The 14,602-nt window shown below is 43.3% G+C and overlaps 1 protein-coding gene across 1 annotated transcript in view; it reads right to left on the bottom strand.

Moving 5' to 3' along the window:
• Myom1 (myomesin 1) overlaps positions 1-14,602 on the bottom strand; it is a 97,046-nt gene that overhangs the window by 73,416 nt on the left and 9,028 nt on the right. The window contains exons 3-7 of the mRNA XM_051190918.1: positions 13,566-13,815; positions 12,406-12,563; positions 4,203-4,295; positions 2,425-2,513; positions 2,252-2,311 (exon numbers count right to left, since the gene is read on the bottom strand). Coding sequence (XP_051046875.1) covers positions 2,252-2,311; positions 2,425-2,513; positions 4,203-4,295; positions 12,406-12,563; positions 13,566-13,815 — 650 coding nt within the window. The remainder of the gene's footprint in view (positions 1-2,251; positions 2,312-2,424; positions 2,514-4,202; positions 4,296-12,405; positions 12,564-13,565; positions 13,816-14,602) is intronic.

Genomic DNA, 14,602 nt, shown 5'->3' with positions numbered 1-14,602 from the left:
TTAAAGGGTCACATGTAATGTCTTAAATGTAAACTAAAACATCATCTAGTCTAGGATTTCTTAGCTATAATATATGGGGTTTTTAATCTTAGATTTTGAGATAAATTCTACTGCTTGCACTCTTTAGATATAACAGTCCTATTAATTACTCACATGCCTTTCAGGAAGTTACTTTATTTTCTTTTATGATCTATATACAGTATTATAAGAAACATCAATAGGAAAATACTGAAACTTTAAAATATAATTTCTCAAAGATTATTCGTAGAAGTACTTACAGATTGAGCAAATGTCTACATCATGATCAACTCTCCTGGGTAAGAAAAGAAACGGCTACACATAGATGGGTTACCTGACTTGCCAGGCATGGACAGGTTACCTGACGTGCCAGGCACTTCGTATGAGGCACATAGTCTATTCTTGCGACAACTTGATAGCAAAGTCGTTAGGGAAACCATGAAGGTCATAGACAGCTAATGCCATGACTTCACAAGTCGACAACTGCCAAAGTCTAATGCTTGAGTCCTTTCTTGTTATATTTTGTCTCTTTTCCCAGGGCCTTGAAATATTATCTTGAAAATACAACCTATCCTTCATTAAGTTCGATTTCATCAGATATTCTAAGTATTTAATAGCTGTCAGTGCAGATACTCCCATGATGTTTCTATCACGTAGGTATCATTAAAATCTCCATAGAAGAAACTGTTGCATGGGATTCCGGGATATGGCTAAATGTCTGCTCACATTCACCCATAGAACTTTCCAGAACTTTTGTTTCAACCAATACATTGAACTTGTGTACTGGCAGGCAACCGCTAGTCAATGGGAAAATAGGCTCTCTTTGAAGAACATGTCCTGTCTGCCTAACTTCTATGTGGTAATATTCCAATGAAACCCTAGAGATTTGACTGGATCAGACCCTGCACAACCTTCAGAGGCTAGGTGGTTCCAGGGCTGCCCTGGGGGACAAAGGAGAGTTATAAGGAAGTTCTTTATCAGCCCTGAGGTTCAAAACCAACCGGAAATACACAGGCTCTAACTTCTCCATATGCGGCATTGAGCTGGGCATAAGAGACCGCCTTGGTACTCAGTGGGGAGTCGGTTATAACAACCAGGAGACAAAGCAGTCCACTGTCACCTCTGCAGGCCTGTATCACACGTGTTTTCCATCTGGGGGAAATGGTTGTATCTGGGAAACCCGCGAGCCAAATCCAGACGGCTTCCTATTTAGTATCATTCAGAATGGGTTTTATTTTTAGATTATTTTTGATAGTTGGTAAAGATAAAAATCTTGTGTTTATGATGTGTGGAAAGTCACAGGAAATCAATGTCCATATTGATGGTTTTGCTGGAATCCAGCTGTGCACACTGATTTACCTATTGCTTACAGAGGTGTTTGTAGTGTTTCATATGTTAGGAACAGATGCACTGAGCCAGGAGGCAATCAGAAGGTGCTCTGGAAGACACAGAGTTAAGCTAGGCTTTCAGAACCAGGTTTGGAAGAGAAAACAAAAGAAGAAATTTGTCCGTGAGCATGAAGAAGATGAGGTGAGGGGATCGGGAAATGATAAATCAAGCAATCACAGTGACTACATGTGGGAGCTATGCCATGATTTCAGAATTACTGGTGTGATGGGAAAAAATCATTTCCATCGGTTATGTCTACCATGGGACTGATACCAGGGAGTATAACTTTGAAGTTAGGAACCATTCATGAAGTCGGGGTACAGCAGGTCATCTACAGACAGCAAATCAACCAGTTAAGTGGAAGAACAAACCAGAAGAAGTATTAGCATTAAGTATTTTCAGAGCCACCATTCATGATTTAATGAGTAGAGAATAAGTATGGGCTGGACTGTCCTTTTCCGGGTGAGCATACGATCAGTTTAACAAACACAAACAGCTACTTTTTAAACTTGGAAACAGAACAGTAACCAAAGAATTAAAAAAAAAAAAAAAAAAAACCTAACTGAACTGGGTTTGACATGTAAAACAAGCTTGTTCCGAATTTTAATTAAAATATGTAAAAATTAATTAATTTTTTTTAAAAAAAGCTAACCATGGCTGGGTAGTGAGCATTACGTCCATCTTGGCAAGTACTAACACATCGTAAGTATTGTGAACTTATTTCATCGTTTTAAAAATGATGTTGCTTCCCTGAACTAGTCTAGGATTCAGGACACTGGAACCCGAGCATTACTGTGCCAGCCTTACATAAAGATGAACGTATCGAATGCGCTGTTAAACTTACAGCTGAGAGGCATGGAAGCTCCAGCATGGAGGCGAATCTCATCCAATTCCCCCTTGTATCCTAGAGAAGGAAAGAGAACACACAAGTGAGCTAGTTGGTGACTGCCTGATTTTTTTTTTTTATCATAGGAAGGAGCTTTAAATCCATTTTGAATAAAGCAAGGGTAAACCTACTCTTCACCACAACCGAGGCATATGCCGAGCGCTCTCCTTGAACATTCATCGCCGAGGCGCGGTACTGAGCCGTGTCCTCAAAGTCACAACTGCAGAAACACAAGAAACACATGGAAATGGGTGACCGCGGTGGCGAAGCCTTGGAACTGTTGCAGATCAGTGGCATACATGAGACTCTTTGGGACTCTTGATGAAGGGACTACCTCTGTTATATAGGACAAGTTATCTACTATAATGTTCACACTGCAGTAGGGCAGGGAGAGAACATGTACTGTGACCCTAACCTTGGTTTGTTTAGAATGCCAACCAAAGAAGCTAACCAAGTACTAAAGCTATAAATTACTCAGCACATAAGTGGAGAAAATAGCTTTGTAGCAGGTAATGGCCCTGAGTGTGTATGCTCCATGCTGCCCTGTCCCTGGAGGTGGGTTTCAGTCTGGTGGCATCAGGATGACAGGGAACAGAAAGAAGCAACTTCTCATGATAATTTCCCAGTCTCCCTGAAGCAAAAACCTGAGCAACGCTGGTATTTTATACCTTTCTATGTTCTAGTTTCAAAACACAAGCGGCTTTGTACTTTGGTTGCTTGGGCTCTACTTGGAGTTCCAGCTCACAGTAGAACACAAGTACTATCTGGGTGTTCTTTAAGCTTTAGTACAGAAAGAGGAATGTCTTACAGAGACGGAACAAGGGAAGAACACTCACAGAGGTCAGGCTGTTCTGTGTCTAATCACACCAGCTCCCATGTTCTTGTTCCTCGGGGTTTAGTTTTGTTTCGTTTGTGATACACTTGTGTCTTGCAGGAATGAAAGACATTAGACTCCAGGAAGGCAAATGCAATCACTTTTCTCGGAGCTATTTAATTTTAAAAGCAACCACAAGGCTCACTGCTGATCCAGCAGAAGTGATACCACTCCAGATCGGGGTTTGGAGAACGTCAGAGGCACCAGGTTCTGTCTGAAGCCCAGCATCTACTGAGCCAACTCCCCTGCTGGGGAGACAGCTGTGACAATGGTCAGTGTCCACGTGGGCCGCGTCAGAACTGAAATGGCGGGCCCTGGTTTACTCTTTCATTACCCAATCAGGTTTGCACTTAAAGCCATCTTTCGTGACTTGGAAAGTTTAATAGAGCTTCCATTTCAAATTTTGCTTAACCCTGAAACATCCCAATGTCTGTCCTTGATTGACCCACACAGGTTGACTAGGCACACAACATCCCATAGCTTGTGGTGAGCTGGCAGAAAGGACATTTTCTCAGTCTATCCAGAGCTCAGTGACATCCATGCCAGCCTCTACATCTTTTGCTGACTAAAAATAAAAGAGCAGGGTACTGTGGGTTTGGAATTCTGTGATGATACCAACATAGAGATGCCTACTCAAGCAATTATCTTCTTAATGATTTCTATGGGATAAGCTTATATATATATAGAAGGATAAACTAAAACATACATATTCACTTTATCATCTTTTATGAAATTCACATGTGATATCATGTTAGGAGGTACTGTGGGCATGGCAGTCTAATAAGTATGCATCAAGAGAAACATACATGAACAACCACTGTGAGATAGACCTGCACTGGAAGCAGGAAGAAGCTAGACTTTTGTCTGTGCCCTGGAGTGATGAAGTGGTTCCCTGAGTGACCTCTGGGTGACACACACACACAGACACATACACTCAGACACAAACACACAGTGTAAGGTGGTCCCTGGGTGACCTCTGGGTCACACACACATGCAGACAGACACACACACACACACAGAGTGATGCTCTCTTACTTGTTGATCTCAAGAGTGTGCATTCCATATCGACTTTCAATGACGTACTTTCCTGGATTTGCATGGACATCTATAGGCACCTGGTTTTTATACCTGAAAGATAGTGGAAACAAGATGAATAGATTAAAGAATAACTAACTGCATGATGTCTCTCTCCCTCTCTCTTACACACACACACACACACACACACACACACACACACACACACTGTTCTTGTAGATACACTTGTTGAATAAAGTTCAACAACTCCATCTATTGAAAAAAATGCAAGTTACCTGAGCTTAATTAAATTCACTGGCACTACAATAAAACTTCTCCTCTTCCTTAAAATTCACATGAAAAACGAACCAGTCACAATCTGTATGCATCTCATGTACATGACGATAATGAAAAGTTACAGCTATGAAACAGTTATCAGGGTAGCGACTGGTTTATACGCAGTAGAAAAACAGAAGAGTTCAGTGATGTATCTGGAGATCAGCTGCTGAGGTGGGCACAGGGCATGAAGGAGGTGTCTTGGGTGCTGAATATGGGTGGGCTCCATTTCGGTGCTCATTACACGGATGTGTGCAGTCCAACAAACACTCACCCAACCGACATTATGGTTCAACAACAACCAAAAACCAAAGTTGACTATTACTAACAGCAGAATGAAAGCTTTGCATTGTGTTCTTGCTGTTGGCCATCTATCTCTGTGGGAGCAAAGCAAAATATTCCTCCTACTAGCATTCTTTTGTGTTATCCTGAAAAACAGTGCCATTGTGTTTTCGGTCATTACACTCCAGTGATTTGTTTTTTTATCATAAGTAAGCATGGCTTTTGCCTTAGAATAATTTCAAACCATGAAAGGAAACTTCTAACCGTTCCATTCCCATTTGTAGCTTGCTTCCCTCAGGAGACAGCCCATGCAGAAGGGCTTCTCTGTGAGACACGGACTTCCATTCTATAAGTGCTACTGGTCTTCCCCAGTTCTCCATAGCCAGTGCTTTGGTGCCGCGGGAGGGTTATCCCTTAGACTTTTTATTTGCTCAAAAAGGAGGAGGAGAAGAAGGAGGAGAAGCAGCGAGGGGTCCCTTGCTTCCCTTGCAGTAGCCCGCTTTATACGTGCAGGTAAAACTACTGTAACTAACAAGCAGGGGCGGCAGAGGACTCCCGGCTCCCTGTATAAACAGCATCAGTAGATCTAGTCTAGATGACACTATTTAACCTCACTTTCCAAGGAAGAGACGAGGACATGGAGAGGTCAAGGAACTCACCCCGGTCACAAGGCAGGTTTAGCAGAGTTAGGATTTGAACCAGGGTCCTGGCTCCTGACTTACATGGCATTTCCATTTTTCAGTTCTCTATGTAGCTGTATTTCACTTCTTCAGACTTTTTGACATGGATTCGAGGAAGGTTGGGAGGAGGAAAGTGGTACAAACAGACACTGGCTTCCTCCTTGTAGCATTATGAGGTAGTGAAACCTTTAGTGGGGAGGGCCGATCATTGGGGGCCTTATGGTGTTTTTAATTCCAAGTAAGTGAGTTACTGTAAAAGAGCAAGTCCTCTGTGGTTTCTGTATCAATGTGTGATCCGCCCCCTCCAGGCATGCTGGCTTACCCTGATTCCATTTGCTACAATGTAGCACTCATAAGAGTTGGCACCACACTGTTTGAACTTTCAAAACTGTTAGGTAAATCTGCCTTTTTGTAGATATTCTTAGGTGTCTTGATATAAGGCACTCTGCATTTTTCTTCTTTTCATGTGTGTGTATGTCATGTTATTATGGGCATGCCTCCGTGTGTTCACATATATGTGTGCTCTGGTGCTCTGGTGAATATAGAAACCTGAAGTCGAAATCAGCACTGTTCCTCAGGAGCTTTTCTATTCTTCCTCTCAATCAAAAACCCAGAGCTCAACAATACGGCTAGTCTAGTAGTCAGCTTGCTCTGGGGATCCCTGTCTCTGCCTTCTGAGGCTAAAATTATAGGCGAGCCACCATGCCCACCTGGCATTTATGTGGGTCCTGTGGGAATACGAACCCTGGTCTTCTTGCTTGCATTGTAGGAGGCATCATTTCCCCAGCCCCAACACATTTCTGCTGATGCTATCACTGTCCCTTTCCACCTAGCTAAGTTGCAACTCAGCTGTCAAACCTTGGGGCAGATGCCAAGTCTTCAGCACCCCTCCTTACAAGTCTTACAAATTATGAACTATGCTCATCTCTTAGAATCATCATTACTCTGCTAAATACAACATTCATCAAAATTATCGCTGGGGGGCAGTAAAGTAGCTCTGAGGGTAAAGGCACTGGCCACCAAGCCTAACGACGTTCAGAGTTTGATCCCTAGGACTCACATGTTGGAAGGAGAGGAGCCAACTCCCCTAAGTTGTCCTCTGATGTCCCCACACACGCCGTACATGTGCCCTCCCACAAGCACACGCTCACATACACGCACACACACTAAATAAATGTAATGTTAAAAGTTATGGTTGTGTCTGCATCTCTTCTACTAAGTTGCTAGACCTTTGACGGTGAAGAACTGTGCATATGTCTGGATACGGTTTCTCCTATCCCTAATTCTGAGGCATATTGCAGATGCTCAGAATTGGCTGAAATGATTGAGTAGAGTTGTTGTGTGATAAAATGGTTAAATTATATTCCTTTATACTTTTTCACGAAGAAGTCAAGTTCTGGAAAATGCATGCCTCGTGCTACGGATGATTTTAAATGGTGCACATGAAGAGAGCAGGTCGAGGCTTTCAGAGTCCTGTTTCCCTCCGGTCTGAAATGAGGAGGACTGTTCTAGCCCAAGAGTCACAGCCGGATGGCAGGTGTGCTGTGTGACCCTCTCCCTGCTCACACTGCTGCCCTGAAGTGGCTTCAGACAGTTGTTTCAGCACAGCCCTTGACAGCCAGGACTGTGTGATCAGAAACGCTGCCTGCAACTCTGAATCTCAGACTCTCCTGTCTTCATGAGGAAAGGCGTGAGCTTTCTGACTAGGCCGGCTATGGTCAACAGAGACTCAGCTGAGCAGCTCCCTCTTGCTTGCTTGCTCACTTGTTTGATTGGAGGGGTTTCAGTAGGTCTTCCCGGCACAAGGGGAGCGATGTGCCGCTACCAAATGACTGAGTGGCACTTGGGTTGGCTTCTAGTCAGCAGCGCTGCTCCTATCTCTATAAAGTCTGAGCTGCAGCGGTATTTTGCAGCTCTCAGTTAAGTCACTGTCCCTGCCCTCCAGTGCTACTCGACTTAGCACCTTTATTCTTTCCCAGCTAAACATTCACAGCTCTTCTAATGTGACCACCTGGCAAAGGGAACTGGATTAAAATACACAACACTTGACCATGGAACCCCACAGAACTCAACATGTCAGGGGAAAAAAAAAAAAAAAAAAAAAAAAAACGCCTAGTTACAGCAGTACAAAAGGACCAAGCCAGAAAGAGACTTTGGTCTATTCTGCAGGGAACGTCTGCTATGGCACTCGAGTTTTGGGTCACTCGAGACTGGCTGCCTTTGGTATTACACAGGGCGGAGAAGAAGGGGGCTTGGCCTGCCCCCACACACTTCACAGCTTGTTGCTTCTGGAAAGTGGAATTCCAAACTAGCTAGTCATCAGCTAGCTGTGGAGAGTGACCTCCACCCTGGGAGTGTTTCCAAAGGCTTGCTTAAATGCTTTGTATGGATGCCACTGTCCTTACCTGTTCATGTTGTTTACGAGGCACTAACTAATTGGTTTTTGTGTGTGGTGTTTTTGAAATAACACTCTAGTGCCCCGTGACTTTGTCCGTTTAGTGTATAAAACACACTTCATCCTTAAGCACAAGCGTCAGCCTATAGCAGAACTAATGTTGATGATGAGGGGTGTTAAGGAGAGCTCTCTTGTGAGGTGAGATTCGGTGAGACAAGAGGGCTCTGTGATCCTTTTCCTGCAAATTGAAATGACCTTGAACATGTTAAATTTCACCAGAAATGGGGATGCTGATGAGAATCCAACTTAAAGAAGCAGCCGCTACCCACCATAAAACCAATTGTTCGGGAATACAGAGCAGGCTCGGCAGAATCCAGTTAAATCTAGCTGTTGTAAATAGACTGCAACCAAATTTGTCCTCTTACAAATAACATTTTCTGAGAAAAGGTCTCATGTTTCCCGGCCTGGCCTTGAACTCCTTTACATAACTGAGGCTGACTCTGAATTTCCAGCCCTCTGCTTCTGTCTCCTGCATGTTAGGGTTATGGGCATTCCCCATCTTGCTCAGTTTATGCGGTTGTGGGGATAGAACCCAGGGTCTGTGCATGACAGGCGAGCACCTACCAACTGAGACACACTGCCATCCACAAAAGCATGTAGGTTTTTCACTCTGTCTTATCGTTTCATTTGGAATAACTGAAAATATACTTGTCTGCTCTAGGAGGATATAAGACTGCTCAGCTGTGCCCTTTTAACCCACCCCATCAGAGTCGGTTATTGCCTCAGATTCCAACATAACCTTTCAGAATGTATGCAAACGAAACAACATAAATTCTGCTTTCCCCCTTCAGACCAATACATGTTAGGCAGGCTAGTATATAAAATAGCCTACTAAACATTAAAATCTCATTTTTTCCCACCACAGAAATATCTTTTCCTCCATATTAACAAGGCCCTCTCCATGATGGTGCGTTCACCACCCTGGTGTGTTGATGTCCTCTGTACACAACTTTTGTACTGAACGAAAGCACACAAATAGGATTCCTTCTGCTTTCAGGGTGATGTGGGACCTCCAGCGTGTTCTGTACCTGGCCTTGCTAGAGTTGTGTTTCTGCTGAGCATCGTTCTCTGGGTAACCTCTAAGTTCCACTTAAATAGACGTGGCCGGTAACATGAGATTGGCCAGGAGAACAGCTGTGGGCTGCTCACATTTGTTAGACCTCAGGGACTCCCATGACCCAACAGCTGCCGGTGGAAACTTGGAGCCAAACTGTCTTTGGAAAAGGCTCGAGGGGACCAGACCCCTAGGGCACATACCTCTGAAAGGCAAGCAGAGGACTTAGCTGCTATCCATGAGGCCGTGTGACTGCACCGAGCACCCTCACAAATGCACTCCCTTAACCCACCCCTCCCATATTTATCTCCCACTTGCACTCTGTGTCAGTACCAGGAAGCTGCAGTCAGGCACCAGAGATCACCAACAACGTGATCACCAACAACAGCTTTGGCCCTCAGCTAGTAATGAGTTCCCTGCCCTGTGAGTAAGAGGATGCTTATGAAAAGTATTCTCATTGCATCCATGCTGTGGAATAAATAAGAATCCCAGCTCATGCGTCTTAGAAAAGGCACCGTGTCCAAGAGGACACACAAACCGGTAAGGGGCCTGCTTTGTTCCGTCCGTTTTCCTGGCAGTGGATTGGACTTAAGTTCCAGGGACCCTCTCTGGCAGAACCTTAACATTACTAGCCTTGCATTTGTTTTTGTAATGTGACCCCCCCACCCCAGATTGTAGAAGCTCCTTGCGCCGCAAACCTGGATCTGAGCCTGTTGGCACCATAGCCAGCTGTCACTATGTGCACGCTGGTTCTCAACATTTCTACTCACTCTTGGTCTCAGAAACGTGGAGCACACCTTCCCCACTGAGCCCACTCAGAAATAGGAGTTGCTCTCTGGTTCTTTTGTTTTGACTTGTGGAACATGAAAGGGGGTCTTTGTATGGAATGTCTGGCCTTTCCCTCCTGGAAGAACTGGTGTAGAGAATGAGTCTCAGTGCATGAGCCCAGCCTTGATGCAGGTGGTTGAGGCTTGGTCCTGCCATGCTTTGTTGGCCCATCTGAATAGAGCCAGGAGGATGAGTGGATGGGGCGGGGGAGGGGGAGGGAACGGGAGGAGAGGAGGGAGGGGAAACTGTTTGGCATGTAAAATAAATAAATAAGAAATTAAAAAGTCATATTCACAAGTTAAAAAAAAAAAAGGATGAAGAATGAGTGTCGGAAACGGTGTCCTCCATCAAGTAAGAGGAGGTCATCTCCCCCACGCACAGAGGGAAGAGAGCAGGATGCTACCACAGAAGGAGGCTGCTCTCCCAATCCTTCCTGAGACAAACGGAAATAAATATTTCAAAGCCACAAGTACGAGATTTGGGGTCAATGTATTGTGATTCAGCTCTGTTAGTGAGGACTGAAAGACAATACTTTTTAAAATTTAACTTCTTAAATTTTTAAAATTTAACTTGAATTTTAAGAGCCATCACCTTAGTTGCCTCATGCTTTGTGTGGGGAGCTTCTATCTGTATGCTATTTGTTAATTATCCCTTCTCCAGGCCAACGGAGGGCACCTAAGGAGTTTAATCTGCGAAGTGAGTCCTGCCTCTGAAAAACCCTCCTGCTGGTTTAAAAATACCATCAGGAACATGACCCAGTCTGTGTCCCAGCTGCTTCGTTTTAAAAACACTTAAGAAATCAATATTTGTCTCCTAGCTATTACTTTGCATCATTCTGAAAGTCATCTTTAGTATTTAAAAACAAACAAAAAGAGCTGAGCAAGATGGTACACACTCCTGCACTTGCTGCATCTTGGAGTCTGAGGTGGTAGGATCACAAGTTCAAGGCTGGCCTTAATCTCAAACAAGCACACAACAAACAAACAAAAACAGATAATAAAAACTTATTAGTTAAAAGCAAAAAAGTAAAACTAGGAAAGTATTGAACAAACCTATCAATTTGATTAAGGTCTCTATTTAGTCAACATTAATATATTTAAATTTCTGAGAGAAGGATTTTTTTTTTTAACTTGTCTAATCATTCCCCGTTCATCTTCATGGATTTCTATAGGAATGTTTGGATTTTCTTTCTGGTAAATGACACTTGTTGGGGGGGGGGCATCTAATTCACATAAGGCAGGTGCTCTACCAATGAAGTTCATCTCTAGACCAGTAACTAGATATTTTTTGTTGTTTATTTGTAGTTTTGTTGGTGTACCTTTTGGTTTGGTTTTTGGACAGGGTCTCATTATGTAGCCCAGGCTTGTCTTGAACTTACAATCCTCCTTTTGAAAATCTTGGAGCTATATATACCAGGCTAGCTCAAACTCCTGCCTCTTCCTTCTGAGGGCTGGGATTAAAGGTGTGTGATCAACATCACATCCAGATGTAATTTTCTAATTAGAGAGAGTGTGAATGAATTAATGCAAGTATGGCATTGTGAGCTGTAATTTTTAATTACATCTATCTGTCGTGTAGAGAGTGTGTGTGTGAATGAATGCATGCATGGCATGTTGTGAGGGTTGCTTCTCTCCTTCCATCACTGTGGGCTCTGGGCTTGCATGTAGGCCCTCAGTGCCTTTCCTGCTGAGACAGCTTGCTGGCTCAGTGGTTGTTATTAAAAGGAAAGCGTTCCTTTAAAGGGTGAATGGTACAACTTTATAATCATAAGGAAGTGTGGGAGTGGTCGCAATCAATTTCTAATTTACTTTTATATTTCAAAATGTGTAAGCTGAATTTTTTAAAAATCATTTTTGTTGAAATATTAGAAATGTCTTGTGGCCTTTATCATCTTTGTTTATTATAAGTAATTTGCCATAATAATTATTGGCCATTTTTTTGCATTTTGCTACTGTTGCTTTTGTTTTTTATTTTAAGACAGGATGGATAGAGGTGAAGCTCTCTTGAGTACAATGTACAAATGCCTATTCATGTGTGCATGGGGCATGAACAAGTGTGTGTGTATGCACGTGACTGTGCGCGGGTGTGCATGTGCACGTGAGTGTGTGCGGGTGTGCACGTGAGTGTGTGTGGATGTGCATGTGCACATGTGTACAGGTGTGTATGTGGACATGAGAGGGAGGTGTCTTCTTCAGTCACGCTCCACCACACTTTTGAGACAAGGTCCCTCACTAAACCTACAGCTTCATTTGTCCAGGGTTATTCCTGTTCCCACCCCTTCCTGTTCCCACCCCTTCGGCACCCAGGCTGCAGGAACGCAAACCCAGGTCCTCACGTCAGCGCAGCAAGCACTTTACCAGTGGCGCCATCTCTCCCGCCTTTATGACGGTAAAGTTATTAAAATGCATAATCTGTACGCAACAGCACTTGTCCCCATTCACAGCACTGCCTCCATCCTTCATCTTTCCAGAACATGCACAAACTTACAGTGCCTTTGCTGACCCTTGCATGTTACTAGCTCAGGGTGTTTCCCAGGATGTAAACTCAACTTGGTAATCAACTCTATTCGCATCCATGAAGAAAGCATACCATGTGAGACGAGGTTCTGGCCAGCCTGCTACGGAGCAGTGTAATTTCACATTCTCTTTCTCCCAAACTGTGTGAGAACGAGGTTTAATGATAAACTCAGGAGCGTGGAGTAGATGGTCTTCGTTTAGCTTTCCATGATACGCTTGGGTCTCTTCTAACTGAAAAAACAAGCAAGTAAATAACCAAACATTTCCAAAATACTACCAACTTAAAGTTACTTCTAGAAGCCAAAATGTTACTTTCCCTTTGTTTGTTTGTTTTTTTTTTTTTTTGTTTTGTTTTTTTTTTTTTTTGAGGTAGATTTTTATGTATCCCAGGCTGGCCTCCAACTCACATATAGCCAAGGATGGCTTTAAAAAAACTTCTGATCTTCCTAACGCTACATCTTAAGTACAAGGATCATAGGATGGCATCATCAACGTGCCCCACTTGATGGGGTGGTGGGGACTGAACCTGTGGCTCTATGCATTCATGCAAGCAATATGAACTTACTGCATTCTCAGACCTAAATTTTCACATTTTGATACTTATTTTTATACTCAGGTAAAATCATTTCCTTCCTGGTTTTAAAAATGAGCTTGGTTTTTAAAACCCTAAGATTGAGCAATACCCCTATGATGACTTCATAAACTTATTTAATATCTTTCAAATCTGAATCTCCATGAAGTTTAGAATGCCAAAGTTTGCCTTTATTTGACCTATGCATTTAGACACCTTTTCTCCTTGTTTCCATTAGCTTTGTTTGGAAACCTGCATAGCTCTAAGTGACCCTTGCTCATGTTCGGGCATCTGTACTGGCTGGTCCTGACTGTACTGGGATCCTGATAGGACATGTCCTCAGCTGCAGCCACTAAGAGCACCACCTATGCACATTCACTGTTCCCTTTTAAAGTTTTAAAGTGCCCTGCCCACCACCTCCCAGCCTTCTCCCCCCCCCATTTCTCTCTCTCTCTTTCTCTCTCTCTGTTTCCTGCTGCTCTTGTCCCTGGAGGCTGGTCTCCCCCCCCCCTTCCCCTTTTTATGATCCCTTTCCCTAATTAAAAAAAAAAAAAAAAAAAAAAAAAAAAAAAAAACCTCCACTTGAACTCTGTTGCATGGCATCTTTCTCTCCAGCACCACTTTTTAGAAATTACAGCAACCACGACATTAGCTCTCCTTACTGTTTTCCTCAGTGACAACTCTTCTGCTTTTTCTCGAATTGCAACGTTCCTGGACTTCTTTTCAAATGTTTCCTCTCGTTGAAGGGTGGACGTGGCCTGTTTGGATACTTTGGAGTGCTTGGAGGCTATGGACTTCTTGGAGGCTGAGATTTCTTCCTCGCTCGCAAGAAGAGTCTTCTGAGCTATATAAGCAGCAGCTTCTTTGATTCTTTCTTCTTCTGAGTCTCTAACTCCACTGAGGTGCACTTGGCTGAAACAACAGAGCAGAAGGTAGAGACAGCCTGGCAAAGACAAGCTTGCCTCCTTTCAGCGAGCTCAGGCACCTCCTGGTGTGGGGCTGGAGGGATGGCTCAGCAGAGCACCGCAGGGGACCCTGCAGTTCCCAGCTTCCCTGCGGCGCCTCAGTCCCTGGAGATCTGATGCCCTCTTCTGACTTCCATGAGTAATGCGTGAAGCTGGGGCACTTACAGACACGCAAGAAAAATACTACACATAAAACAAAAATCTTTTAAACTATGGAGATAAATCAGAGTCTGACTGTTTATTATAGAAGAAGAACGTGCCTTCCTTAACACCAAGATGACAAAAGTCATGCTTCCTATTATGGTCTGGTGCCTTTCACATATGATATGTCATTCCACCCAAGGTAGACGCTATCACTACTATCTTAGATATAAGAAGTTAAGGACCCAGCCCAAGGAGTGTCAGTGACCAACTTAGTGTGTTTAAATGTGGTTCAGTGTACAATAAAAAATGAAGTTAATGATTTTTTCCAAAAAATTTGACAATGTACAGTGAAATAGAGATCAAATGTCTATGACCTCATATGTGACTGTGTGAACGCTGCTGTAGGGTGTCCTTTGCCACACAAGACTCTGGTGCATTGTGGGTTTCTTCACTCACCCAACATTTTATAGTTTGAGTTTTTAACCTGCATAATTTTAACATTTATTATCAGCGTACACTAGTTTTGCAAAGTTAACAGGCTTTCTTATTGACAATTCTACACATGCATAACACATTTTGATATTCATACC

Source organism: Phodopus roborovskii, unplaced genomic scaffold, assembly GCF_943737965.1.
Source record: "Phodopus roborovskii unplaced genomic scaffold, PHOROB, whole genome shotgun sequence".
Taxonomy (NCBI): Eukaryota; Metazoa; Chordata; class Mammalia; order Rodentia; family Cricetidae; genus Phodopus; species Phodopus roborovskii.
Note: the sequence above shows the minus strand (reverse complement) of the source record. Positions and strands in the feature narration are given on the sequence as shown.